Source organism: Geotrypetes seraphini, chromosome 8 (assembly GCF_902459505.1).
Source record: "Geotrypetes seraphini chromosome 8, aGeoSer1.1, whole genome shotgun sequence".
Lineage (NCBI taxonomy): Eukaryota > Metazoa > Chordata > Amphibia > Gymnophiona > Dermophiidae > Geotrypetes > Geotrypetes seraphini.
Window position 1 is genome coordinate 102,612,370 of NC_047091.1, and position 21,959 is coordinate 102,634,328.

General features: G+C 42.7%; 1 protein-coding gene across 7 annotated transcripts in view; it reads left to right on the forward strand.

Annotated features, from left to right (window-relative positions):
* Positions 1–18,987, forward strand: part of REX1BD (required for excision 1-B domain containing) — a 44,279-nt gene extending 25,292 nt beyond the window's left edge. For 4 of the 7 annotated variants that reach the window (XM_033957030.1, XM_033957031.1, XM_033957032.1 and 1 more), the window contains 4 exons: positions 2,728–2,818; positions 12,444–12,648; positions 14,724–14,812; positions 17,141–18,987. In XM_033957030.1, coding sequence (XP_033812921.1) covers positions 2,728–2,818; positions 12,444–12,648; positions 14,724–14,812; positions 17,141–17,213 — 458 coding nt within the window. In that variant the 3' untranslated portion in view covers positions 17,214–18,987. The remainder of the gene's footprint in view (positions 1–2,727; positions 2,819–12,443; positions 12,649–14,723; positions 14,813–17,140) is intronic. The other 3 variants (XM_033957034.1, XM_033957033.1, XM_033957028.1) reach the window with 1 other exon arrangement.
* Positions 18,988–21,959: the final 2,972 nt, after the last annotated feature.

Consider the following 21,959-nt stretch of genomic DNA (forward strand, 5'->3'; position numbering starts at 1 on the left):
TTTTAAACGTAATTCGATGGGCTATAGGAAGCCAGTGTGATTTAATTAATAAGGGGATGACATGGTCAAATTTCTTTGCGTTATGAATTAGTTTGATTGCTGTATTTTGGATAATTTGGAGGCGTCTATTTTCTTTTTGAGTTATATTAATTAGAAGAGAATTGCAGTAGTCCAGTTTGGAAATAATAAGAGAGTGAACTAAAATATTGAGAGATCTAGTATCCAAGAATGTAGAGATTGAACGTAAAAGCCGTAGTCTGTAGAAGCATGATTTGACTATTACACTGATATGGTCATGATAAGATAGATCTACGTCAATTGTTACACCTAGGATTTTTAGCTTAGGTACCGGTTCTATAGGAATATTGTCAAGTGTGAATGGTATTTTTTGGAATATATCTCTTTTCCAAGTGAAAAGCATGGATTTTGTTTTTTGAGTGTTTAGAGCCAGTTTGTTATTTTTTAGCCAGTTTTTAATTTTTTCTAATTTGTCATTGATTATTTTTATTTCTGCAGTGTTTTCTGGATTGAGAGGGTGCATTAGCTGAATGTCGTCAGCGTAAGAAAAGGTTGTAAATCCTAGTGATTGTGACATGGTAATAAGTGGGGATAGGAAAATGTTGAATAGAAGAGGAGAGAGTATTGATCCTTGTGGAACTCCAAAAGATGAGGAGAAGAATTCGGAATAGGATTCATTGAATTTAACTCTAGAGAGACGATCCGATAAAAAGGAAGTTAGCCATTGTAAGACTTGGCCCTCTACCCCTAGTGATTGTAGACGATTGAGAAGAATTTCATGATCTATGGTATCGAAGGCTGCGGATAGATCTAGAGAAAAGAGAGCTACAGATTTGTGATGGTCAAGGAAGTAGTGAATGTTGGTGACAAGACCAATCATGGAATATTCGGTACTGTGATATTTACGAAAACCTGTTTGGTTTGGATGTAAAGCGTTAGAGGATTCAATGAAGTCAGATAGTTGTTCGAAAACTAGTTTTTCCGTCAGTTTCATTAGGAATGGAAGATTTGAGATGGGGCGGTAATTAGATGAGTCATCTTGACTGGACTTAAAGTTTTTTAATATTGGTATTATAGTAGAAGTTTTCCAAGCAGAAGGAACGGTAGCAGAAGATAAACATTTTTGAATGAGAGATAGGATAAAAGGACCAAAATAATCGAAATATTTTTTTATATAGAATGGCGGAATAATTTCTGTAGGAGAACCTTTTAAGTTGATTGATTTAAGGTGTCTTTCAATGTCATTTATAGTTGGAATTTTGAAGTTTATGCATTTGGCTGTCGGAATAGAGTTATTTGTAGATAGGTTTTCGAAACCCGGAGAGATTAGTGTATTGGTCGAGAATGCTTGTCTTATTATTGATATTTTTTGGCAAAAGTAGTCAGCTAGTTCTTGAGCTGTCAGTATTGATGTTTGATTTGGCATGTTTTTATTTTTTTCTGGGTTAACTGATTTTAAAATATTAAAGAGGACGGAAGTATTTTTTGCCTTTTGGATTTTGTTATTATAGAAAGATTTTTTTGCCTGGGTAATTTCATGTTTATAGTAGAGAGAGGTGTCTTTAAATTTTTGAAGGTTGGTGAGGGATTTTGAAGAACGCCATTTCCTTTCTGCAGCACGAAGTTGAGTCTTGATTAAAGATAGCTTTTTGGAATACCACCGTCCCCGCCAGGATCCTTTCCGTCCCCACCCGTCCCCGCCAGGATCCTCTCTGTCCCCACCCATCCCCGCAAGGAATTACCTCCATCCCTGCCCGTCCCCATAAAAAGCAGCAATTACTTCTGACAGGATCATCAGTTCCACAGTTTCTTTTGTGTTTGCGCTGCTGTTTTCCTTGTGGAATCTCCTTTTTTTGTTTTCTGTTCAGGTAATTAACTTATAAACCCTCTCTTTTAATAAGGCTGACATGTCCATTATATTATATGGACGAACCCTGCTTCCTAAGCCTTCTATCCCCGTGGGAGTCCCGTGGGTTGGGGGGGATTCCCGTGGGAACTCCGTGGGACCCGTGGGATTCCCGCGATCCCCCATTCCCGTGCAGATCTCTAGTAGGGACTGCTCAGCTTCAAAGGCAACCATGTCCAGATGAATCTGTATGGCCATTTCTTCAGCCTATATTTGAAGTGGGAAGTGTCCGCCAGTATCTTTGAAGGTACATTCCATTAGAGGTGTGGCTTCCTTGTAAGCAGAGTCGAGAGCGGTGTCTCCTGAAGAAATTTGTAGAGCAGCTACATGGTTCTCCCTCCATAGAAACATGATGGCAGATAAAGGCCAAATGGCCCATCTAGTCTTCCCATCCACAGTAACCATTATCTCTTTCTCTCTTCGAGAGATCCCACATGCTTATCCCAGACCCTTTTGAATTCAGACACAGTCTCTGTCTCCACCACCTCTTTTGGGAGACTGTTCCATGCATTTACACCCTTTCTGTAAAAAAGGGTAGATGTAGCGGCTGGATTGGATTCCACATTGAGATAATTTGTACTTTCAGCAGGCTCATCTGTCCTGCACCATATTCTGGGGACTATTTTGGTATGTACTGAAGGTTCTGGAATGATAAACCTGTTGCACTAGAAGGGAAGATTAGGTACCTTTCTAGTAGACAGGCACATAATTTTTGAAGCCTGCCATGTCAGATATTCATTAGACTGCTTTCTGCCTCAGATATCCTAGGATGACCAGATATCTGGTTTCTCCTCTTTATCTAGTAAGGACATGGATGGGGAATGCCACTGCTATTGCACTGAATCCAGAGAGTACTCCTTTTACCCCAAAATGGTTATTGCAGTTTGCATTCAGGTAGGTGACTCATTTGTTTTCACCTGGTTATATGTTATAATGGGTTCATGTTTTTTCAGTTTCAACTGTTATATATTTCTGTGATAAAAGCAGAACAGACATGTCTTTCAGGGAGTATCCCCATACCCCTCCCTCTGATGTTTTCCTCTCTAGGGCTGACTGTTTGCTTTGATACGAACTGAGGAATTGGAGCACATCCCAGAGAGATAGAAGGCAGAGCAAAAATTTCTAATAAGGCTCTTTACATAAATTCTTAGGGGAATAGATGACTACCCGAAGGTTCAGAAATGATGTGCCTATCTACTAGAAAGAAGATTATCGAGGTACATAATCTTCCCTTATAGTTAGTCTAATTTATCAGTTAATCATTCAATATTTTACATTAATAATAATAATAATAACTTTATTTTTATATACCGCAGGATCATTGCGCAGATATACAGCACTATGCACACTCCATAAAATAATTTGTTCCCTTTTTCCTTCTTCTTGAGTATGTAAGGCTACACAGTACTGCAGACCCTCTTGGGAACATTGGCCTCATCAAACTTTTGAGACAGCTTGTAAAATATCCTTTCTCTTCATGTTTTGCACTGCGGTGTCCTAATAGAATAAATCCTCTCTCTGGCAGTGACCCTCTAGTTTTTTGTGGGGGTTGCATGGTGGCACTTGCCAACAGTACGGTAATTCAATTGTTGCAACGTCCATATACTCTTTTAGGAGAAATGGCGCTTCCTTGCTGAAATTTATGTTTCCTCACAAGAAAGATCTAATTTTGTTTTCAGAAAGGGGGCTGGTGGTGTGTGCACATAACTGGCACAGACCCAAGCCAGGAATAATGTATCACAAGGGTGCAACCAATATGCGAGCCCCCATCCCAAAGAATTTACAGTAAGGTTAACTTCGGATTTTATTGCAGTCTTTGTCAGGGAGTAGTGGGGGGAGGGAATGTGAACTTGGTGAAAAATATGCCCAGATAAAATGTTCTGTTAATGTTGCTGTGGATCTTTTGTTGTTTCATTATTTCTGTAACTGTGATTTTTTTTTTTTTTTTTTTTTTGGGGGGGGGGTGTTTGTATGTTGTTATTTGTTTTATTCTCTGTTTTGAGATAATGTTTAAACCAGCATGGCAGTAGCTGTACTGATGAGAGCTCCAGATGCCTTTGACCTAATAAATCAGTACAGAAATTCTGTGTCTTTTATTTAGAGAGAGGGAGAAAGAAAATGAGATTTTCTTTTTTGGAACACAGTTAACTTTACCAACAAATAAAGTTCTAGCAACTAATAAAAAAAAAACTTTATTAAAGTGAAAGCATGGTCCTTGGCAGTGATCCTGAGTCATTAGCTGTTTATAGTGAAAGTCATTGGAGAGTAAAAGTAATTAACCCTTTAATGCATTTCAAAGGCTGAATGCCAGGAGAAAGGAATCTTCTTAACATGCCAAGCACTCCAGGGTTTACTTTCTGTATCCATGTTCAGATAGTTTGTTACTGGACAGCCTGCCAGGTTTTAGGATAATGGTGAATCCCTTTATCCTTGCTTTTAGATTAGTAAAGGAATTGGTTCTATCCAGCTTCTGCAAAGGCCTTCTTTCCTTCTGCCTTTTTCGACTTCCAGCTCAGTTACAGCCAGCCCCTGCGGTGCCTATAGTACCACAGGCCTTCTCCTTAACATTACTCAGAAAGAAAAAAGGAGACTTCAGTTAATACAAAACACTGCAATCAAATTAATATACAATGCTAGGAAATATGACCATGTCTCACTGTTGTTGATAGACGCCCATTGGCTTCCAATCGGTCATAGGATCACTTTTAAAATAATGTTGCTTATTTTTAAAACTCTAGCATTCAATGAACCCCAATTTATATCTAGATTACTAATACCACACAGTACTCAACGCCCACTTCGTTCATCTGGCCAAAATCTCCTCTCTGTTCCTTCTTTGAAAGTTATAGGAATAAGAAGATCTGACATGTTCTCTGTGATGGGACCTCAATGGTGGAACACTCTGCCACAATATATTAGAAACGAAAAAGATGTCACAATATTTAAAAATCTTTAAAATCCTATCTGTTTAAAGATGCTTTTAATATCTAAATTTTTTAGTGAGGTTTCAAATCGTGCTATGGTTTAACCACCCCTCACCCTCTTGTTTTTTCCATTTTTCTACCAAAAATTGAAAATTGTAACTTTTACTTTTTCCCTCCTGACTCATGTTTGTATTTTATGAAAGTATACTGTTAAAATGTTAGTTTCTTTATATTATTCTCTATTTTGTTTTTGTACATCGCTTAGTAATTTTAATAAGCGATTCATCAAACATATTAATAAACTTGAAACTTGTTTGCAGCTACTTGAAGATTTTTTCCACCTCCATCCTCTTCCTATATATCTGTTAAAAAAAAATTCCTTGGACTAGGGTTACTATATAACTCCAGAAAAAGGACAGATTGAAACATCCGGGTTTTACTTTCATTGTTTTCAATGTCTCCATTTGTTCTTCTTACTTCCATTGCTTTCAGTGGAAGTAAAACCTGGATGTCTCAATCCGTCCTCCTTTTTCTGGAGCCATATAAGTAACTATTGCCCAGTCTGTAACCTGCGCGTTCTATCTAAAATGACAGAGAATATGGTATTTTCTGCTTCTTCTCCACATTCTGTTTCTGCTCTCCACCCCTGCAAGCCCAGCTTTGGGTTGGTGATAGCACTGAAACCCTCTTGGCTTCCCTTCTTAGTGAAATCCATAGTAGAGACTTTTTAAGCAGTTGGCATTACCAGTTCAGTTTGTTCTTGGCTTATCTCTTTTTCTAACACTGCATTTTTATGGTATCTGTGTCTTCTTTCATATCCTCCCCTCGCCCTCTTACCTGTCTAGTATCTCAGGTTTATATTATGTCTCATTTACTGTTCAATGTTTTCCTCATTCCTTTGGCAACAGTTATACAAGACTAGCTTTATAGCCCGTTACATTAACTGGGGCTAGAATATATGTGTGTGTCTGTCTTTATTTCTTTCTCTCTCTGTCTCCTTAGCTACTTTCTGTATTTCTGTCTTTCTTTCTTTTGGCTGTCCACCACCACCCCTTGCGTGCTACCCCTGACCATTCTCTCTTCTTTTTACCTCCCCTGTGTCAACCACCACCCCTTCACTGCTCCCCTTATCTAGCAGCAGCCCTTCTCCCTTTGTTTTACCTCCCCTCTGTCCATCAGCACCTCTTCCTGCTCCCTCTGTCCAGCAGTAGGCCTCCCTTCATTCCCCCCCCCCCCGTCCATCAGCACCTCTTCCTGCTCCCCCTATCCACGGGAGTTAGTACAGGCCCAGTCTCTGCTGTTCTCCCCGGATTTTGTTCTTTACTCGGATAGAGAGTCCTTGCCGCCCCCCCTTCACTTCCCGCGGGCCAGACTACGAACCTGGTGAATCCAGCAGCGTATGCAACAGTCTTCACACGCTGCTTCGGGTCCTTCTACTGCCCTGATTTACTCTGTCACGTCCCTGATGACATCATCAGAGATGCGGCAGAGCAAATCAGGGCAGTAGAAGGGCCCGAAGCAGCGTGTGAAGACTGCTGCACACGCTGCTTGAATCGCCAGGTTCGTAGTCGGGCCCGCGGGAAGGGAAGGGGGGGGCAAAGGACTCGGACTCCTCTGGTCTGTCGCGGAGGGCGGCCCGGCTCCATTCCTCGGTTCGTCCCGGAGAAAATACACTAAGGCAAGGCAAGGAGCAGGGCAGACCGGAGAACAGCACGGAACAGAACCCTAAGTGCTGTGGCCGGGCCTGTCCCCGAGTAGGTGGGAAACACCGGCCTGGACCACAAGCAAGAATTTTAGTACACCTTTTATATGGTGGTGAAAGGAAGACCCGGATACCGGATTCCTTGAATACAAGGTTTATTAGTGTCCCAAAGTACAAAGAAAAGAAAACAGAAGCAAAAAGAAAACATTCACCTTCGTTGGTTACAGTCCTTTGGGTGCATCCTGCACACTATTATATTACAGTCCAGGCGAGTCTCAGGTGTTTTACTGAGGAGCTGGATTGCACCTCCTTATCAAAACAAAAATACTATAACATCAAAATATTATATCAGTTCAATGCCTTCCTTGGCTTGTATCCCCACTGGGATTTATTGATCTCTCTGGACCTTAACACCTTCTGGCTTTACTAGCTGAGCAGGCTTGCTTCAAGCCTTTTCCCCTTTCAGCTCTCTTTATCTTCTTAACACGTTTTTATCACCTCATTAGCTTTGCCAGCCCTGCTCTGGCTTTCGGGTGAAACAAATAAACAATGGGAGAACGTTCTTCTTGAGATTAGCTGAGGACTTTCAAATACTGTATTCCCCCAGGTCCATGTCCTCTTCACTTATATTATCACTCAGAACACTGCACATTTCCCATTCACCCTCATGGGAACTCTGGCTTAACGTTTCCTCATTTCTCCCAGGCTGTGCTTCCCATCCCCCTCTCTGCAAGTCTTCCAAAATACCTGCAGCCTTTCCCTGGGGATAATTTCCCAGCCTATCTCTCTGGGGTTTAAGCTGCCAGTCACTGTACCTCCCAAGTGCTGTACCACCTTTCCTTAGGTGCTGGCTTCCTGCCATACACTCATGCTGGGTCTTAGGCACCCTCTGTGACCTGGAAACTCCTTGAGTGATTTGGCTTCTCTCATCAGAGACAGCTGTGTCCTCCTTCTCTCGCTCTCTCCTTCTCCCTCCTCCTCCCCCGTCTGCCAACTTACTTTGCCTATAAGGCAAACTCCTGGGTCTGACTCCACCCCTCTCTAAATTGGTCTCAGGTTTCTCCCTGACCTCTGGAAAGGAGTGATAGGGGCAATTAGTGGTTTTCAGAGCCTTCCCTAATTGGCTCTTCAGCTGTGCTGGGACCTGCCTTGGCTTGTATTCTTTTGGCTGAGCCAGCTGTCCTGGCTCCATGCCGGGTTTTACAGAGCCCTGTGCTGCATTCTGGGGAGTTTTAGCAGTAGTTTTCATTGTGACAGGAGCTTCCCTGTCACAGCGCGCATGCGCACTCCTACCTGCGGGAGACTACAGCGCACGGAAAATGGAACACGTGGCGCGAGTGCGTGTGCGCGCTTGGTGTTTTATTATTATAGATTGTGGCATTAGTGCCTAATAAGGAAATTATATTTTAATTAATTAATTTTAAAACTTTTACCCTGCCTGAAACCAAGCGGCGTACAATAAAGCATACACAATAAAACAAAATTTTCTGAAGAGACTTATCTCTATAAAATCTGTCCAGAGAAATAAACTGCCAGTCATCTACCCAATCAGAGATTTGTCAAAGCTTAAAAATTACATATCGGAAAATGCTTGCACAAATAAATAGGTCTTGGCTATTCTCAAAAATGTAAATTTTGCTGCTCTCTTCATATTCACTAATTCTTATTATATATTTTTCCTTATTTTAATGTTCATGTAAACCGTGCCTAGCTCTATCTCTTTATAGAGAGAATGTGGTATATCAGCTTAAGGTTTAGTTTAGTCTTTAATATCTTTTTTAATTGCTGCAAAGAGATGCAGAAGTGAACATGCTCAGGAAGCTTATTCCATAATATTGGTCCAGCAATAGAAAATGAACTTGCTGATGTTTCCACATAACATATTCTGTTCAAATCTGGCACAGATACCCTCCTTTCAGTATCAGATTCAATTTCTGTGGTGACTTATATATAGTAACTGGTTCATTATTCTACAAATGATTCTGTTAATCTAACATATAGTAACATAGAAGATGACGGCAGATAAAGACCCGAATGGTCCATTCAGTCTGCCCAACCTGATTCAATTTAAATTTTTTAATTTTTTCTTCTTAGCTATTTCTGGGCAAGAATCCAAAGCTTTACCCGGTACTGTGCTTGGGTTCCAACTGCCGAAATCTCTGTCAAGACTTACTCCAGCCCATCTACACCCTCCCAGCCATTGAAGCCCTCCCCTGCCCATCCTCCACCAAACGGCCAGACACAGACTTGCAAGTCTGCCCAGTACTGGCCTAGTTCAATATTTAATATTATTTTCTGATTCTAAATCTTCTGTGTTCATCCCATGCTTCTTTGAACTCAGTCACAGTTTTACTCTCCACCACCTCTCTCGGGAGCGCATTCCAGGCATCCACTACCCTCTCTGTCTTTTCAAATTTGTTTGTAGACTGTCGATAGATAGTTGGCTTAAAACACATCACCTGGTATTCAACCCTAAAAAATCCGCAGCTTGCTGGATGCTGGGACACTCTCCTTATCCCTCTGCGGTACCTGTTCTTTTCAGGCATTCTTTTCTAGTGGTTGAGTCTCTTAAATATCATGGGATCATCTTGGACTACCAACTTTCCCTTAATTGACAAATTTCTAATGTTCCTAAATCTAGTTTACTGGCCTTACATAAAATAAGTTCTGTTCTAAGTGAACCTTTGCAATGATGCGCTTTATGCATTCTTCCCTGTTTTTATGGGTTCTCACTATGAATACAGCAGTGTCATTATGCAGGCATCTCTCAAATGAACCTTAAAACAGCGGTCTTCAACCTTTTTTCACAGTGTGAATATGAAAAGGTTTTGAAGACCACCAAAAGATTTCAAGCTTACACATAATACTAATTTCGTAAACTGCGTTGGCCTGCTTGTTCAGACTAGAGAGTTGCACGGGGGACAGAAATCCCACCCATCCCCGCCAGGATCCTCTCCGTCCCCGCCAGGATCCTCTCCGTCCCCGCCAGGATCCTTTCCGTCCCCACGCGTCCCCGCCAGGATCCTCTCTGTCCCCACCCATCCCCGCAAGGAATTACCTCCATCCCTGCCTGTCCCCATAAAAAGCAGCAATTACTTCTGACAGGATCATCAGTTCCACAGTTTCTTTTGTGTTTGCGCTGCTGTTTTCCTTGTGGAATCTCCTTTTTTGTTTTCTGTTCAGGTAATTAACTTATAAACCCTCTCTTTTACTAAGGCTGACATGTCCATTATATTATATGGACGAACCCTGCTTCCTAAGCCTTCTATCCCCGTGGGAGTCCCGTGGGAACTCCGTGGACCCGCGGGATTCCCGTGATCCCCCATTCCCGTGCAGATCTCTAGTTCAGACTGGATATTAAACGTTAAAAATTAACACTAATTTCGATTCTATGACACTTCAAGGATATATTTTAAAAACTCATGTTGTTTTAGACTGTCAACAGTAGCAAATTCCATAAACGAGACATCTGAATAACACACTTAAGAGATTGTTTGCAGTTACTGTATGAAGTGGGAAAGATTGAAATGAATGCATTTACAGAATTTGAAGAGCATTTCAGCCAACCTTTTGAGGGCTGCAGTGGAGGACTTTGGGGGGCCACACATTGAAGACCACTGCCTTAAAAGAACAGAGCTGCCTGTCTTTTGTATAGGACCTGTAGATGAGATTATGCCACTCCTCTGCTAATTCAGCAACAGTGGCTCTTGGTTAGGTATGAAATTAATTTTATGTTGAAACAGTTTTTATTGATGACATCATTGGTATACATCATCCACCATAAAAGCCAGATACAAAAATCAAAGTACAAGCCAACAGACAAGTCATCAATCTTTTGTATAGTAATTCAAGTTTAACCCCCCCCATTTCCCCAATAGCCTGGTCCCCTGATTCCCACCTCCTCATGTTCAACTCTTTGTATAAGAACAAGCAAACAAAACAAACAATGGAACAGAATCCATGAGGGACTTGTGCTCTTAGTACCAAATGGCACAGGCAGGACTATGTCTCCCACTGCCAGAACCCCACCTCTCAACCTCAGCCCATCCCCCATGGCATTCATTTTAAATTATTAATGCTGATTTTCAAAGCTTTGTATGACAGTATCCCAAGTTATCTGTCATCCCTTAAAATCCCCTATGTTCCTAGCTTGCAAATTAATTTAGCCTCTGATGCACAAAAGGGTTCTCGGTGTCTTTGATTTAATTAATTAATTAATTAGATTTATATCCCATCCTCACCAGAGAACTCAAAATGGGTTACAAGGCAACATTCACAGTAATTAGACAAACAAGATACAATTAGATAAAATGAGCTATAGTGGAGATTGTCTAATTCAGTTGTTTATCCTAAATTGGAGATACAGAAACTGATCGCAGTAGCAGCCACCGAGAGTCCTATCCAAATGCATTACAAGGAGCTCATAAGAACATAAGAAGTGCCTCTGCTGGACGTCAGACCAGAGGTTCATCGTGCCCAGCAGTCCGCTCGCGCGGCGACCCATCAGGTCTAGGACCTGTGTAGTAGTTCTCTATCTGTACCCCTCTATCCCCTTTTCCTTCAGAAAATTGTCCAATCCCTTCTTGAACCCTAGTACCATACTCTGTCTTATCACGCCCTCTGGGAGCGCATTCCAGATGTCCACCATCCGTTGGGTGAAGAAAAACTTCCTAGCATTGGTTTTGAATCTGTCCCGTTTCCCGAATGCCCTTCACATAATGGCTAGCAAGGAACGCCCACCTTTTAGTATGCAAACCTTTCTGGCAGGTCTAGAGCCTCAGTAGCATGAAGGTAGGAGCATTTTGCTTGAATTTAAAGTCTTCAAGAGTGTCCATGTGCATGTTTTGTGTGTATGTGTGTGCCTGCGCCTAACAGCTGCATCTAAAATCGCCATGGAGCTCAAAATAATAATAAAAATGACTCTTGAACTCGCCGTAGCAAAAGAGGCTTCAGTTGCAACTGCAAGGTTTTTGGTTTTGCCCTTGCTGCTGCTTGCTTTTTTGTTTGGCGCTCTGTCGATCATGGCTCTGAACTCTGCTGGGCCCATCGCCTAGCTCTTGTGCGCAGACGCTAGGCATGTTCATCCTCCCCCTTTTACTGCTGATCCTCAACACAGTGTGCTTATAATTTGCTTGCTGTTTTGTCGTGCATTGCCTGGTAAAATAAAATCATTATCTAACCCAGTGTTTTGCACCAGTTTGCCAGAGTTCTGTGCATCAGTCCCTTAGAGTCAACATACCTTTACAGTAGACTTGAGTACAACTAAGGAAAGCACCGAGCAAGAGGTTAAGTGTTCTGCGTAATGCTTCACAGTAAGGTTCATAGACTTTACTGCCTGCACCACGGAGGATCTGAATCAGGTTTGAAAGGATGATTTGAAACATACATGCACATTTGGCAACATCTCCTTCCTTTGCTCAATACAATGGAGCATGTATGGTTGGGCAGACTGGATGGACCACTTGGGTCTTTATCTGCTGTCATTTACTATGTTACTATGTTACAAGTCTGACATAATAGCAATATCTATGGTAGGCCAGGTGCTGTTGGATATATAAGTCTTATCAAGGTATGAACTTGCAAAGGAAAGATGTTTCGGCACAATCCCTGTGCATGTTGCCCCATCTGGCATTCTAACAAATTTCCAAAAATGGTATTGTCTCATTTGTTTATGATTGAGTTTGTTATTAAATATAGGAATACCTTGAATTAGAAATGTAGCAATATAGCAGGAGAGGAGTGGGATTTTGCAGCTGGAATTAACCCTGCTAGGTTGGCTCCACTGTCTGATGGGTGGTTGGGAATTTTGCTTGTTCTCTCATATCATTGGACTTTATTTCAATCTTCATTACATCATGTTTTCTCTTAATCCTTCCAAATGTTTGAATTACAGGGGACATCAGGCTTATTTGAATACGGGCCCACACTATGACTTTATCCAGTATCGTCAGTTGGTCCATGAAATCACCCTGGCCTTTAATAGCATCTCCAAGGAGATCATCCAGATGAAGGACCGCTTCCATGAGGTTTATGGCCGGCCAGACCTCTCATATCACATTGAGAAGATCCAGGAGAAGGAGAAGGAAAAACTGGAGCTGGTAAAGATGAAAGAAGAGACTTGGATAGCTCTGGGTTTACCATTTATACATAGTTATCTTGAGCTTGTAACTAGAGAACATAAGAACATAAGCATTGCCTCTGCCGGGTCAGACCAGGGGTCCATCGTGCCCAGCAGTCCGCTCCCGCGGCCGCCCCCCAAGTCCTTGACCTTTAAGTTCCCACCACCTACATTGTTTGTGCCCTAATCCTGAAGTACCCTATATAGTAACCCTCTATCTATACCCTGTAATCCCTTTCTCCTTCAAGAAGTCATCCAAGCTCTTTTTGAAACCCAACATTGTACTCTGTCCTATCACCTCTCTTGAAAGCGCATTCCAGGTGTCCACTACCCTCTGAGTGAAGAAGAACTTCCTAGCATTCGTCTTGAATCTGTCTCCTTTCAATTTTTCTGAATGCCCTCTTGTTTTTGATGTCCCCGCTAGCCTGAACAATCTGTCCCTCTCCATCTTCTCCATGCCTTTCATGATTTTATAAGTCTCTATCATGTCCCCTTTAAGTCTCCGCTTTTCCAGGGTAAAGAGCCCCAGCTTCTCTAGCCTTTTGGTATATGCAAGGTTTTCCATGCCCTTAATCATCTTTGTTGCTCTTCTCTGGACCCTCTCGAGCATCGCCACATCCATTATTGGATGCAGTACTCCAGATGCGGGCACACCATCGCTCGATACAGTGGCAGGATAACTTCTTTCATTCTGGTAGTGATACCTTTTTTGATAATGCCCAACATTCTGTTCGCCTTTTTTGAAGCCGCTGCACATTGTGCCGCTGGCTTTATCGTAGTATCCACCAATACCCCCAAGTCCTTTTCTAGGTTGCCTTCCCCCAGTACCCTCCCTCCCATCGTATAGCTGTACATCGGGTTCCCTTTCCCTATGTGCAAGACTTTACATTTCTCTACATTGAAGTTCATCTGCCATCTTTTTGCTCACTCACCCAGCTTGTTCAGGTTGCTTTGTAGTTCTTTGCATTCCTCAACAGTTCTGACCCTACTGGAGAGTTTTGTGTCGTCTGCAAATTTTATAACTTCGCATTTTGTCCCCGTTTCCAGGTCATTAATGAATATATTGAACAGCAACGGCCCCAGCACTGACCCCTGTGGGACACCACTCGTGACCCCTTTCAAGTCAGAGTAGTGTCCCTTTACTCCTAACCCTCTGCTTCCTGTCCGCCAGCCAATTTTTGACCCATCTGTGCATGTCCCCTTCCACCCCATGGCTCCACAGCTTCTTTAGTAGGCGCTCGTGGGGTACTTCGTTGAAAGCTTTTTGGAAGTCCAGATATACGATGTCTATAGGGTCTCCTTTGTCCAGTTGTTTGCTTATCCCCTCAAAGAAATGCAGTAGGTTCGTTTGGCAGATCTTCCTTTACAGAAACCATGCTGGCTTGTTCTTAACAGATTATTTTTTTCTATGTGTTCACTGATACTTTCCTTGATCAGTAATTCGGCCAACTATGACCTGATGATCCCTGCTTAAAATGGGAATATCATTAGATCCAGTTGCACCTAGAAAACCAGCTTTTAGAGTTTCCTTTTAAGAGTTTCTTGTACACAGCACTATATATAGATACATAAAAGTCAATCGGTGGTGTTTTAATTTTTACATTCATTCTGTATGTTACCCTTCTAACATAAGTTGTAAGTGACTTATACATATATATATATATATACACATATATACAGACAGTAACAAATAACAATCAGATCTAATACATCAGATTTTCTAAAAGCAATCATACCATTACAATATACTTTTAACATGAATTACCAAAACCAGGCAATCATCATCAATACCAGTCCAATCACAAGCTTTACAGGTCAAAAATAATAGTGTAAATTTTATTATGAATGCATACCTTCCATTTAAAAATTTCCAGTGTGTCTTTGTATTTTGTACAGTGTGTTAGGAGAGTTCCTGGCCCAGGCGTTTTCTCGTAAAGAGCGAGATGATCTGGATGTGCTTGTGCTATCATTTTCTGGGGATTGGTAGTTGGTAGGATTGCAGTGTGATCAGCCAGAGCTCATTCAGAAGAGCTTATTTGTCTTCTCTTCTTACAGACTGCCAGGCTGCAGATTGCCAAACAGAATGTGCTGGACCACCCAGGTGTGGAGGCGCACCCACAAGAAGTGCAGGAGCTGAAACACAAGTAAGTGGACAGCATGCACTGAATTGTTGGGGAGAAACTGGCCTCATCTATCTTGTTTCTAAAGAAAAAGCAAGGCTGTGTTAAACCAGTGATGCCAATGAAATGGGCATCAACATAGACTGCTTTTAGTGAATTTACATTAAGTTTCCTCTTCCGGGAGGAGCAAGAAAAGATAGTGGGCATGACCCCGGAGATGAGGGCTGAAGTGGATCTATGTTCTGAAAGAAAGGCAGAGGAAGGACATGAATGTATTGGTCTTTCCCAGTAGAGAATGACACCGTCTCCACGAGTTATATCGCTGTCCCTGTCCTATTCCTGTAAACTCTGCCTCAACCACACAAGCCTTGAACACATATGATTTTAAAGTGTTTGAAGCTTGTGCAGATAAGGAAGGAGCTTGCCGGAATGGGGCAGGGACAGGAAAAAAACTCACTGGGATGGGACAGGAAAATGAGTTCCTGTGGGGACAGGGAAAAATTTGTCCCCGTGTCATTCTCTATTTCCCAGCCTTCACTGGGCTATCCTTTTCTGAGTCTATGTTACCTCTCTTGTAGTCCCCTCCTGAGGCTGAGAACATAGCCAGTGGGGTTGTGTTTATCCTACAAAGCAAAGGCTGGGTGATAATAATAAAATCTTATCTGGCAACCGGTTTTCATTTGTAAGTGGAGACTCAGCTACTTTAAAACTTAAAGAAGTCCTGAAGAAATCTCACAGCGCTTTCTCTTTCTCTTTGTTGTAGATTAGTGAGAGATTTCTTAACTGGGGAAGTCTTATATAAAACTCATGGTCTTACTTCACCAGGCTTTGCAATGTAAACAGACATGTCCCCTATATGTGCCAAGGAGACGGATCCAAATGTTATTGGTCCTCTGTTTTAAGACTAACCTCAGGTCTCCATCTATTACAAAAACATAGGATACTGTACTCTAGGTGAATATCCTCTGGTCGTGGTATGTCAATCACATCTTTCAACTCCTCCTTTTTCATCAGTGGAGTATAATGCCCCGTCAGTTTTTCCTTCTGCAAGCAATCTGAGAAGGTGTGTTCTTATCTGCTTTGTTCGGTTTTATTATTTTTGGGTATTTTTTATCCATTTCATGAGGCTTACGTGCCTTCAGGTCCCCAATTTGAGGCTACTCTGCCTGGGAGAAGATGCAGATTCCGCAAGGGCGGTCTGCAGCTTGTGGGGCAACCCCTAGGTGTACCTGCTGAAACAGCCCACTCTGTGCATTTTGGAAGTTTGGGGTCCATTCCCCTGGGAGCTAGCTCACCTTCTGATTTATCAGAGGATTGAGTACAGGCTGTGGAACCCCTGTTAGTAACCTTTGGGCTTTAGGGAGCCAGCTGCGTTTCTCATCCTTCCTGTCATGGCCTGCTAGCTCACAGTTGGTACCAGTATGACTGGCAGCCCAAAGATCTCCAGTTTTGGATCACTTTTGACAGACATCGAGGCAAAAAGTCTTCTCGATTAAGTCAGGCTGCAGAAAAAGTTTACACAGGCAGGCATCAGCACAGCACAGTGAGTACATTCCATTATTCCCTATGGGGAAAATCAGGGGAGGGGGGAGAGTTTTAAAATCTGATTTTTAAAGGTTTCTGGGACTAGAGGTAGGGTCCCCCCATCTACAAACCCCTTTTCCCTGACTATTTTGAACTTCAGGGGAGCCCCCACTGAGTTATTTTTGGCTTGAATTCACTGGTGGCAGCCAGCTTGGATTTTAAACAATTTTTTTTTCAACAGCCTGCATCATATTCAAAACCCCTCGATTTGACTCAAAATTGATTGAGATGAACTCCTCAGCCTTTTATGATCCCATATCATGCCAATTTGGTGCTGGCTGGCTGGCCAAGGAGCGTCCATGTACCACGTGCCATGGGAATTTCAGGCTTAGCCTCATCTGAGTCCTCTAGGGCTGTGGAACTGCAGGAGGTGTGGGTGTATTATTGTTTTGGGGAAGTTCCCGTTATAGTGGATATCGATTGCTTTGGTACATACTGAAGAGGGCACTATACTCCACTGGTGAAGGAGGAGGAGCTGAAAGATATGATTGACATCCTTCTGCAACAGTTCATGACCAGGAGATATTCACCTAGAATACAGACTCCTATACAGATTATCCAGATAAGAATCTAATCTTCCGTTAGCAGAGCCTCTGAATGCAACAAGTGCTACCCTTAGCCTGATGCAAGACTTAGAGATTCAAAGCTTCACTAATTTTCTACCTCTGGTTGTTGCTTCTGCCTGGGTATTTCATAATTACTACCCAGAGTTACACATTCACTATAATACAGGCCATATATATTATATTTATACTTTTCATCTTGCAGGATAATTAAAATCATGGATGCAATCAGCGAAATTCTGCAAGACTTCAAGTATGATTCGGAAGAAATGGAGTGATGGTTATCCCCATGAGAATTCACAAGAGGCACAGAAAATGCTGGAATGAAGTGTTTACCTTCCCCCCCCCATCCCAGAGCATTGTAACACTGGGTCCTGGTTTGTCTCCATCCTTTCAGTATCTATGGGGGTGAGGTATACCTCATCTATGAATAACCTTCAGATGGTTCTAAAGGGAAAAGCAACTGGAATTGTCCTCTCCTTCCCATGCTTTGGGGCTAGATGTACTGAAAAGATTTTACCCATTTTGTGTCGCATAAAAGCTCAGTAGTTGGGAGATGACTGAAAGGGAAGCCTGAGGAGGTTTTACTTCCTCTTCACCTTTAGCTTAGTGTTGACAGGTCTTTGTGTGCATTTGTAGTAGATAAGGGAAGCAGGAATGAATGGCTGAAGAGCAATTCATGCAGCATATGAATGTATATTCATGGGTAAAAGAAAATGTTGCTGTTTGAATCGTAGGCACCCTCACCAAAAATTTTGACCCAAATACTTTAATTGAGGTAGAAAATATTGCTAGATACAGTGGACTTGAGGGAGAAGCAACCTCCTTAGGACTTTGAATGTAGACACAATCATATTAAAACAGACTCCAACTTAAGTGGAATGAAATCATTAAGGGATGAATGACTCTGTTGCAGCTCTTCCTCGTCATGATAACCTTCACAGCTGTGTTCTGAATTGGTTGAAGATTTTATTCGGTAGACCATAGTGTGGTGTTATGATAGTTTAGATGAAATAAAACTGCTCCTCATGAGACACATCCACACTAATTTCCACCATGAGGTTGGTGGCCATCACTGTCACCTATCCACATTGTTACTGTGACCTCAGAGGCCTTGCCTGTAAATAGATTTTTCTCGCTGAAAGTGGTGGGAGAAATGGACTGATAGGAGGTTGAATGGAGAATAAGAGGAAAGATACTAAAAAAATTAAAACCCCGAGGGTAGATTTTGAGCCAGGGTTGTGACCGAATTAAGGTAAATACTGGCTACAGCATTTTACTTATTCCGCTATATTTACTGCTGCTATCCTTATAGGTAAGGGTGCTGTATAGTCAGATATTGTGGTCACTGTGCTCTACAGCTGGCCTAAAGTAAATATATAAATGTTCCATTTAACAGCTGATTACCATCTTGCTCCAAACATCGCCATAGTATCAGACCATTTAGCAACTAAAATGGCTCACTGTTATCCATATTCTTTTTAAAAAATGCATAGATAATTTAGGTAATTGATTTATGCATTGAACAGCCAGCAGCCATCTCATAAATCCCTTTTGATATTGGCCAGCCGGCTTTCAGATTCAAAAATCTCCATGGGAAAGCCATGGAAATTAAATGAGGTAACATAAAAGGCTTTCTCCCATGGACAGAGCAATTTTGATGTGTAATCCTAAGCTGAACATGGCATCATCTGAAGAACCACTTCTGCAGGAGGACATGGGCAGTCAATGTGGCCTCGAGGGCTTATGACCAGCCTTCTGCAAAACTTCCATCATTCTAGGAAAAGTGATGAAGCAGAAAGTCTTGACTAGATTTTCTTCATATAGAATTTCATTGTTTTATGTCATAGCCTCATATCTATATGACATGAGACAGTTTACTTTAAGCAATGGTTTTAACTGGTGTGTTATACATGTAATTGGGTTCCAGGTTAAGAACATAAGAACATAATCAATGCCTTTGCTGGGTCAGACCTGAGGTCCATCGTGCCCAGCAGTCCGCTCATGCGGTGGCCCAACAGGTCCAGAACCTGTGTAGTAATCCTCTATCTATACCCCTCTATCCCCTTTTCCAGCAAGAAATTGTCCAATCCTTTCTTGAACCCCAGTACCATATTCTGCCCTATTACGCTCTCTGGAAGCGCATTCCAAGTGTCCACCACACTCTGTCCCCTTTCAACTTTTCCGAATGCCCTCTTCTCTTATTTTTCGAAAGTTTGAAGAATCTGTCCCTCTCTATGCCCTTCATGATCTTGTAAGTCTCTTATCATATCCCCTCTAAGTCTCCTCTTCTCCAGGGAAAAGAGACCCAGTTTCTCCAATCTCTCAGCGTATCTCTCAGTTTTGTATTCTGCCATGAGCCCTTCAGGAAAGGGAAGAATAATAAATATTAGGGGCCCTTTTACTAAAGCTTAGCATGTGCTAAATACTTAGAAGCCTATTATACTTGTGGGCTTCTTAACAGGTACATAAGAATAGCCCAGTAGCCCATTCTCACGGTGGCCAATCCAGGTCCCTAGTACCTGGCCAAAACCCAAGGAGTAGCAACATTCTATTCTACCAATCCAAGGCAAGCAGTGGCTTCCCCCATGTCTTTCTCAATAACAGACTATGGCTACTAAGTTTTAGTAAAAGGGTACCTTAATTAGTAAATAAATAGGAGATGCTCTTCAAGGATCACAATAGCTAGGGTAGAGTCTTGGAACCCATGAATTCAAATTATTTCTCTCCACTCCAGGAGCCTCAATTTATCTGGCTCTAAAAGTAATAATGGCTTCATGTGTCTCCATTTGGAAGCAATGACACCCAGACTAGTAGCAGAACATTACACTCTGGAAGTGGCTGCATGTTTGTTTTCATCTTTAAAAATCCTTCTAGCACGCCAGTAACATCTTATTGTAAATGCTATGAAATAAATATCTGTTTAGATATTGGTGACATGTCAGTAGTTGATTTGAATACAGGTAAGGTTTCCTACATCAGCTATGGGGTAGGTTCTATCTTCAAGGGTTGGAAAACTTTGTGGTACTTGATTTTGATGCAATTTACCATGCATTTGCATAAATTGGCATCTTTCTATATTAACATACAAAGAAAACAATTGGTTGAAAATATCTACTCTTTTAACCTTGTTTTCATTTTCAGAAATAAAATTTTCTAATCTAATCTAATATGGACATTTATATTCCGCTAAACCAATAGTGGCTCAAGGCTGATCACAAAAAATTAAAAATTGGGCTATAGACCCAAGAAAAGTGGAAACACCCTCCCCCCCCTTAAAATTCAAAATGGAATTACATTAACAAATATTGCTCAAACAAGTACATTTTCAGAAGGTGTTGGAACTAGAGAGTTGCGCCCGTCCTCACCCGTCCCCGCCAAAGTCCCACCCGTCCCCATGAGGAATCCCATCCGTCCCCGTGAGGAATCCCTCCGTCCCCACCCGTCCCCGCGAGGAATCCCCTCCGTCCCCACCCGTCCCCACGAGGAATCCCCTCCGTCCCTGCCCATCCCTATAAACTTCAGAAATAGTTATTTCATTTAATTATGCTACTGAATTAAAGGCTCTGGTAGAAACCCATTTACAAATAAGCAAAAAGACTTTATTAATTTGAAAATATTAATTGGGAAGAATACATACTTTGCAAACGGGTTTCTACCAGAGCCTCTAATGTTTATAAATTTTTATCAACACAACTAATATACTACTTTATCCTGAAGCAAAATTTAAAAAAAGAAATATAATTCTTTTCCTACCTTTGTTGCCTGGTTTCTGCTTTCCTCATGTTCTCATTCAATTCCTTCCATCCACTGTCTCTCTTCCTTCTGCATCTTCCATTTGCTCTGTTACTGTGCCTCTCCCTTTCTTCCCCCTTCCAAATTGGTCTGGCACCCATCTTCTTCTCTCCGCTCCCCCCATAGTCTGACATCTGTCTTCTTCCCTGCCAACGTCTTCTCCCTACTCTCTCTTCCCCATTTCCTTTCAGCGTCCTTCTCCCCCCATCTTCCCCATGTCCTGTCAGCGTCCTTCTCCCCCCTCTGTCTTCCACATGTGCTTTCAGTGTCCTTCTCCCCCCTCTGCTTCCCCATGTCCTTTCAGCGTCCTTCTCCCTCTCTGTCTTCCCCATGGCCTTTCAGCGTCCTTCTCCACCCCCCCGTCTTCCCCATGTCCTTTCAGCATCCTTCTCCACCCCTTTGTCTTCCCCATGTGCTTTCAGCATCCTTCTCCCCCCTCTGTCTTCCACAAGTGCTTTCAGAGTCCTTCCCCCCGCCCTTCCTATGGCCTTTCAGCGTCCTTCTCCACCCCTTTGTATTCCCCATGTGCTTTCAGCGTCCTTCTCCCTCCTCTGTCTTCAAGTGCTTTCAGAGTCCTTCCCCCCCTCCCGTCTTCCCCATGGCCTTTCAGCATCCTTCTCCCCTCTCCTTCTCTACCGCCCCGGGTGCAGCACAGCCGGCCAGGTTCCCTTACTTTTGTGGCACTTCCCCGACCGACAGACAACAGCCCCGGTCCGACAAACCTCCCTGCCCTTAACTGCGAATCTAAATTACCTTATTACAGCTGCTGTAAGAAGATAATTTAGATTCGCGGCTACAGGGCAGGGAGGATTGTCGGACCGGGGCTGTTGTCGGTCGGTCGGGGAAGTGCCACAAAAGTAAGGGCCCCTGGCCGGCTGTGCTGCAACCGGGGCGGGGCTGACCGCCCCCCTCCCTTGGTAGCCACTCGAACCGCGAGGCTACTCTCCTCCTTACCTGCACTGCCTGCAGCACAGAGCCAAACGGAAGTCTTCCCGACGTCAGCGCTGACGTCGGAGGGAGGGAGGGCTTTGTTTAAGCTCTCCCTCCCCTCCGATGTCAGCACTGACGTCGGGAAGACTTCCGTTCGGCTGTGTGCTGCAAGCAGAGAAGGTAGGGAGAAGAAGAGCCGCGCGACTGAGTACATCCAGCCCCGCAGGAACCCTGCGACCCTCGGAGGTGTCCCCACGGGATCCCCGAGACCCTAGGGGGCGTCCCATGGGATCCCTGCG